The sequence below is a fragment of the Bactrocera neohumeralis genome, chromosome 3, assembly GCF_024586455.1.
Source record: "Bactrocera neohumeralis isolate Rockhampton chromosome 3, APGP_CSIRO_Bneo_wtdbg2-racon-allhic-juicebox.fasta_v2, whole genome shotgun sequence".
Taxonomy (NCBI): domain Eukaryota; kingdom Metazoa; phylum Arthropoda; class Insecta; order Diptera; family Tephritidae; genus Bactrocera; species Bactrocera neohumeralis.
The window spans coordinates 48,989,107-48,996,544 of NC_065920.1; the positions used below are offsets into that span (position 1 = coordinate 48,989,107).

The 7,438-nt window shown below is 41.1% G+C and overlaps 1 protein-coding gene across 1 annotated transcript; it reads right to left on the bottom strand.

Annotated features, from left to right (window-relative positions):
• Positions 1–3,301: 3,301 nt before the first annotated feature.
• Positions 3,302–7,204, bottom strand: LOC126752428 (HEAT repeat-containing protein 3). The gene is made up of 10 exons (XM_050463219.1): positions 6,722–7,204; positions 6,236–6,650; positions 5,999–6,178; positions 5,786–5,935; positions 5,506–5,660; positions 5,354–5,430; positions 4,512–4,755; positions 3,810–3,950; positions 3,604–3,741; positions 3,302–3,534 (listed from the first exon to the last, which is right to left on the bottom strand). Exons 1-10 carry the CDS (start codon positions 7,061–7,063, stop codon positions 3,412–3,414), a joined length of 1,965 nt encoding a protein of 654 aa, XP_050319176.1. The 5' UTR covers positions 7,064–7,204; the 3' UTR covers positions 3,302–3,411.
• Between the last annotated feature and the right edge of the window lie 234 nt (positions 7,205–7,438).

Below are 7,438 nucleotides of genomic sequence, written 5' to 3' on the forward strand. Positions count from 1 at the left end.
AGATCCAAGAGCCTATAGCCTGCGTCTACATGCTGCTGTCTAGTTTAGCAATGGCACCAGTAGCTGGAATACAAGTATGTCACTCGGTACTCAAATAAGGTGCACTTGGTTGTGAACTATTCACCCGTTCTAAACACTCCTGCATTAATAGCGATTTAATCTCATGCCGCTTGACTATTGCTGAGTATTCTCCCTCGTGAGAAGAGTCAGTGGTGTTGCAACACATAGAGCTTTCATTTGCTGGTAAGTATGAGATTATTTTTCATCTGGGTTGGTGTGAGTTCCAGCATGACCTCTAGTGCTGCCGTCGGACACGTAGACACGCACAGACACAGACATGTGTTTACAGTCTCTGCGATGCTTTCGAAGCCTATGACACCGCTCCATATGTAACGGTCAGATCCACATGCTGTTTTGAACGAAAAGTGGAGCCCAACCCCAGATATGGGTCCTCATTAGTCATCTCTAAGTTTCCAAGGACCGGCAAGGACATCTTCCTGGTAAACGAGTCGATGGTCGTTTTCGACGGGTACCTTAGAAAGTAGCCGCATCCCCCTTATAAAATCACCTATAAACACTGAGGTCGTTGTTGTTGTTGTTTTAACGTATACCAATCCCCGTTTGGATGGTTAGGGGTTATCCAGGTTGTCGTCGACGTCATCTAGCGGGAGGCCCAGGAAACGTGCTGTTTCGACGGGGTCGGACCAAAAGGAAAGGGTGTTAGATGAGTGGGGTTGGCAGGGCATATAAAGAGGTGGCCAGTGTCATGCGGAAACTCATTGCATGAAAGACATATTTTGGATATGTCTGGGTCTAGTCTCGATAAGTAGGAGTTTAACCTGCTACAGTATCCAGAACGAAGCTGCGGTAGGGTCACTCGCGTTTCTCACGGCAACTAGAGCTCTTCGTCTGTGTGGGTGGTGATTTGACTCCAAAAACGCCATTCACTGGACGGGAGTCGGTGAAGTTGTTGATAGCTCCACTGTGAATGGCGGTCAGTGCCTGTTGGAAGTTAGTTGCGTCTGAAGTCCGATCTGCGTACTGTTCGATGTCGTCGACGTAGTTAAGGAAAGACCTCTTGATCTTCGTAGGAGGCGGTTCCGCTGGTTGCAAGGGTGATTTCTACGAAAACATCCCAGCAGGAACTGCTTGGAGAAGAATTCATTATGCTCCTTAACTGGGAGCATAATCGTCTCACTATGTAGGGAGACATCAAGAGGCATCCTGTCGTGGTCCGGTGTACAGTGTTCTAACAGGTCTGAAGTGTCCTCATCTACGTACCACTGCATCCAAGTGACCATATTGGTGCGGCGTAATTGAGGGTCGGCCGACCAACAACGTTTCCTTGTCTTTTCCCCATTTGCTGCCGGCTAGCGACTTGAGGATTTTGTTGCGGCTCCGTACCTTGGCAATAATCGCGGTCGTATGGGGAGTGAAGGAGTCTATGTTATAAATAGTTACACCTAAAACCTTAGGATTACTGACATTCGGAAATTCGACGCCAACGACTGCAATATTAAGCTCTCTCTCTATACTCCTTCGTCCAGTTCGTAAATATGGTCGCTGTGATTTGGTGGGGAAAAGTGTTAGGTTCCGTGCAGTGAGGAAACGATAACGGTCAGAGAGGTAGCTGTTTACTTCTGAACACATGCCATTGATTCCATTGCCCGACGTCAATATTGTGCAATCATCTGGGTACGAGCGTATGGAAACCCCTTCTGGTGGCTGTGGGAGTTTCGAGATGTAGAAGTTAAACAGTAGCGGGGAGAGGACACCACCCTGCGGAACCCCCTGTTTAATTCTCTCAGTTTAGATGTTTCACCTCGAAATAGTACGGATGATTGTCGACCATTCAGGTAGTCCATGGTCCACCTCTTCAGTCCTGGAGGAAGCGTATTTTTTTCGATGTCCTGCAGTAGAGTTGTGTGATTGACTGTGTCAAAAGCGTTCGAGAAGTCCAACTCTACGAAAATCGTTCTCTTACAGGGTGGTTTCTGGTTAAGGCCACAAACTATCTGAGCGTTTATAACGCTAAGTGCTGTGGTGGTGCTGTGCTTTTTTCGGAATCCATGCTGGTGGCTAGCTAGGCTCAGGTGGTGAGTGAAGGTCGGGAGTAGCAAGGCCTCAAGAGTCTTCACTACTGCGGAGAGGAGAGTTATCGGACGATTGGACTCCCCTTTGTTGGCGGGTTTCCCTGGTTTCAGTTGTGGGACCACTTTTCCGACTTTCCACACATCGGATATTTGAAGAGTGGTCAACGACAGGTTGAGGACTTTGGTAAGATAACATACTCCTGTCGAGCCTAGATGCTTTAGCATAAGCATGTTGATTACATCAGGGCCAATGGATTTGGAAGATTTCGATTTGTTGATGACATTCTGAACCTCGTTATCGGTGAAAGTAAGTGGCACGCAGTCGTTTGGCATTTTGCGCAGCCGTCGGAGGGGACAAGTCATAATGGGAGTTATGTTGCCTGTTTGAGTTCATGGTGACCGTGGAGATCTTCTGTTGGCCACTCGGAGTAAGTGGCGGTGCAGCGCGCGAACTGTGCGCAATTGCACAGCCGTGGAGGCTAGTGTCGCAGTATTGCATCGGCAACATGGAGCCACGTAACTCATGGTCCACTCCCTATGAGTCTTAAGGCCTGAGCAGGTCTTAAGATGAATCCCTCCATTGCATGTATTACACCTTACCGAGGTGGAGTTTGGATGGAGCCTTTTAGCACAAACGCAGCAGAAAAATTCCTCTGGGCCCGGGTTGGACTCAATGCCAGCACGAGTCAGGAGGATACGGAGCAACCCTGCTGCAAGGCATTGCTCTAATGACGCCAAACAAAAATTAACGCTTACCGATCTAAACGGGACTAGATCGCCGAAAAAACAGCCCTTGGCCGGGTCAATTCCGGTGCGTAGAACCGGCTGTTGTGGGAATTGGTCGTCATATTCGTTACCAGGGGGCCTTGAAATGTTATAGTTTGTTCATGGTAATTTTTGGATATAAGACGTCACACTTGAATAGAACTAGTTGAGGAAAATACAATTCCGATAACTTTATTGGGGCTTGATCAATAGCAGCACACACAGCCTGTTTTGCCATTTACCACAAAGATTGAGCTAACGAATTTTTCAGACTTTCAAAATTTTTGTGGGTTATACGACAGCCACGATATTCAACTTTAATCACAAACTGAAATCGAGACTTCCAGACAGCCAGTCAACAGCCGCAATGAAACCAGATATATTGCTTTTAAGCAACTGCTATGTTGGAGTAACACTCTTTCTGATAATAAAAAATGAACATCTGATTTTTTTGAAAAATGTTTATTGTCAAATAAAAATAGAAAAATGCGTGTTTTTTATATACATTGCATGAAACTGGAAGTAATGTAATGTATTTCTCTTACATTGAAAATTACGCGTTTCTCGCGTATTTGTCGGCTTCGGTTTCCATATAACGAATGAAACGCGTTAAATTTGTGCGCACCGTTTGCACAGCTGGATATCGTTCCTTCAATTCACGACGCTGTTGACGCATCTGCGATTGTTAAGAAAGTATATAAATTAAGATTTTTTAACATGAATTTAAATCAAATAAAATGTTTACCTTATTCTTAAACATTTTCTCCAATTTTTTCAGCACTTCCGGCAAATTCAATTCGATAATCAGTTTAGGCCAATCATTGTCCGCAAACATATCCATTAAAGCATCAAGTGCTTCGGATATTGTCCACACATCCTCCTCCTAAATTGTAATGTAAATATGATTGACTTTAGCTAACAATAACACTGAGGAAATATTTCATTCATTACTTCAGAACATGCTTCCACGATGAATGTGATGATTATGCGCACTAAATTTTCTGACAACAGGCAACCCAATGTGCCCAACATACGCAACCAGTTCGCACGTATTTCAGCAACACTGCAGTTTTTTACACCATTGAAAATTAACTGTAAATGTGAGAAATATTTTAAAAAATATACATATCATTGTTGGTGTGAATAATTAATATTGGGTTGTCAAAAAAGTCTTGCGGTATTTTTATTGAATTTTTTTTTATTTTTTTATTGAAATTGAAATGAATTTTTGATGACTCATGCCCAGCTCTTGACCGATGCTACGGCTGCTACTATGCCCCTCTCTTTCGACCAATTCAGCGATTTTATCGCAATTTTCGACGACAGGCCTACCGGAGAGTGGCGCATCTTCGACCACCTCTACACCAGAACGAAAACGTTGTGCGGTGGAAATGGAAACTGTATCGAGTCCATAAACTGCACAAATTTTATTGGCGGCTTGAGATGCATTTTTGCCTTTATCGTAGTAGTACTGTTAAATATGCCGTATTTTCTCTTTATTTTCTCCATGTTTGCGACGCTATAACTCACGAACGACAATCAAACACGTGTTAGCGTGTGAAATGAGCTTTCCAAAAAGGTATAGCATGACCCGATGCGACGAATAAAACTAGAGAACTACGCGCAAGACTTTTTTGGCAACCTATTATATACCTCTAAGTCATTTTCAACCATTTGACTGAACAACTCTTTGTTGGTTTTCAGTCGTTCTAAGGTAGCACGCATTAGGGATGTGGCCGGTTCCATGACAGACACGTCTTGCGGACCCTTAAACACTTGCTGACCAAGCTCCACCCAAACATCATAGATTGCTTTGGCGCCACCCAGGTCTTCAGGGCTCAAAGCATTGCACAGGTTTTGTAGGCAAAGTAAAGATGAAATGCGCAAGTTTTTTACTCTGGAATATAATAATATTAGTAAGAAACTAAGATAAAAAGTTAACTTGGATTGCACTGCAGCTATAATCTGTATCTTCCTAAAGTAAAACAGTTTTCTGACAATGGCTTGATTAGGATCGGTTAGCCGACTATATTCTGTACTAGCTTCATCGCAACAATAGTTCCGCAGATTGTACCGTTACCTTGGATAATAGTCCATTCTGAATTTAATAAAGATATATTTTCAATTAAAAAAATTTCATATGCTACAGTAGTCCAGTTTCTTCGAACATTATAGCGTTGCCTCGGACAATAATCCATGCCGAATTGTTCGTTCGTTAAGATATCTTCTCAAATAAAAAGTTTTCCATACAAGAGTCGATTTTGATCGTTTAATTATGATAGCTATACTGGTCCAAAATCAGCGGTTTCGAAAAATAAGCAGCTTTTTAAGAGGGAAACTCTGTGTACAAAATTTCGGAACGATATTTAACAAACTGAGGGAGTAGTTCGCACAACACGCCAATCAGTAATATATTTTTATAGGATTTCCGAAGTTAGCTTTTGGGGTTACAAACTTAATATACTATATATAGCCTAATAGGAGTCGCTACTTACTTCACAACCAGTGACACACTCACATCCCTCAAGGATTGCGCAACATTATCAGGTAAAACTTGTGCCTTTTTCCAAAGCTGTAGAGAAAACAAAAAATATGCATATTTTTGCATTAAAAGAGTTGCATAATATTTTATTTTATCGTTTTTCACCTTCTCAATAATGCTCAACGATTTAATAACTTCAACAAGCGCTTCGGGGAGTTTATCTTCATTTTGTATATTTCCATTACCATTTGCATTTTCATATTCGTAGTCTATAACACCTTCACCCTCTGACGCATCATCGCCATCGGAATCGACCCACTCTGTTGCAGAAAATATTTTAATTAATAATTCTGACACGCATGTATGAAAAATGACTAAAAGCTAAGTATCAAGCGCAGAACAATGCCAATGGGATTTTTTTCAATAACGGTTATGGCCGCGTTACCTTCTTCATCATTCGATACTAAGTTCGTAATAATTTCTGCAACAACACGCTGAGCGTCCAATAAGTTACCGACGTCCTTGATTGCAATTTCAGCCGGTGTAGGAAGTTCTTGTTGACGTCTTCGTAATGCGGCGCTTTCTTCGGTCTCCTCTAAAAGTTTTCAATCAATTTAATTCAATGCATAAATAATTTTTACCAACTGCTGCTTCGTACCTTCTTCCATTTCAACATTGAAGTCCATTACTGATATACTTTCATTTTGGTCATTTTCTCTATGATTAGTCAACAAATTCGACAATGCTTCCTGTTGATCAATTTGTAAAGTTTCTGAGATACTATTCAATATATTGCAAGTATAAGCTGCTGACAAAGCCGGCACATTTGATAAAATACCTGAAAAAAGTGTATTGGTGTGAAAAGTTTTTATTTTCTTACAAAATAATTAATCACCAGCGCCTAATGTTCGTAGGTATTGATGTCCATAACTGCCTGTAACATTCAGCAAACTTAATATTTCAGGGACATGCTGAGTTAATGCATTCCAAATTTTTTGATTGCCCTCCGTCACCACTAATAAGCATTGCGCTACGGAAATTGCAATATCCAAACCAAAAATATTGTAATCCAGACAACGTATAAAACTGCCTATTAATTGTGACTGGTTAAAGGTTTCTAAAGCAAGAGTAGAACTTTCACAAAGGTTCCAAAGAAGATTTATAGCCTGCAAAAATGTATCCGACCGTATATCTAGTTGACCTAATGCAGCATCGAAGTTTGGCACCCATTCGCCATCCTGGGCGTATTCATTCAATAAAGTCAAAAGTGGCGTGAGCACATCCTGTTCAACAAATAGCTCACAAACTTCCTAAAGCGTATAAAGTAAATTTGATTTAAAGTTATTTAATATGATATTTAAATGTTCCACCTATAACTTACTGGCATACAAACAGTAAAGTTACGTAGTGCACCTGCTGCTGCATTTCGCAAAGGTTGGTCGCGATCGTAGAGATATGGTGCAGATATGCGTATGATGTCGCTCTGGCATATGGCAGTTAGTTTATCTTTTTTGCCAGATTGCACTAGCACTGCTAATGATTGCAAAGCATTCAATTTTTCCTCGACATTAACATTAAGGAGTTGTTCGCGTATTGTATCCACTGGACCCAAACCATTTTCCATTAAATCTTCATCGTGGTTCAAAAAATCGGCAACACCATTTAAACTCAAAGGATTCGAATTCGCTACAAGGCGTACGCGGTTGCGTCTGGTTTTACCCATTTTCTTTAACTATTACGAATAGATGACACTCTAGCAATAGCTCTATGCTCAGGAAACTCCAAAGCTTAGTAAATAATTCACACAAAAAACTACCAGACCCCCACGTGCATAAACACAACAACAATCGGTTTTTTACTCTATCCTACAGTCGATATTTAGCGGTTGTCTCGTTTTATTACTGATTTTCATTTTCGAGTTTCGTTTTGTTTTGTGTCTTATTTCGTTTCTCTTTAATCAGTTGTATTTCGAATTCTACAGCATTTTCGAAAGAATCCAAATTGGTAAGCTGCCATACTCTCGTCAAAATTTATTCCAATTAGATTGATCATTGACTTATAATATTAGTTAGCTAATAAAAATTGGAATTAAAACATT

Excerpts from the sequence above, each read along its gene's own strand:
- LOC126752428 (XM_050463219.1), bottom strand. The coding sequence starts at position 7,063 with ATGGGTAAAACCAGACGCAACCGCGTACGCCTTGTAGCGAATTCGAAT. Across the intron at positions 6,179-6,235 it reads CCTACGAACATTAGGCGCTG|GTATTTTATCAAATGTGCCG; the intron begins GTGATTAATTAT and ends CACTTTTTTCAG. Across the intron at positions 5,936-5,998 it reads CAATGTTGAAATGGAAGAAG|AGGAGACCGAAGAAAGCGCC; the intron begins GTACGAAGCAGC and ends GAAAACTTTTAG.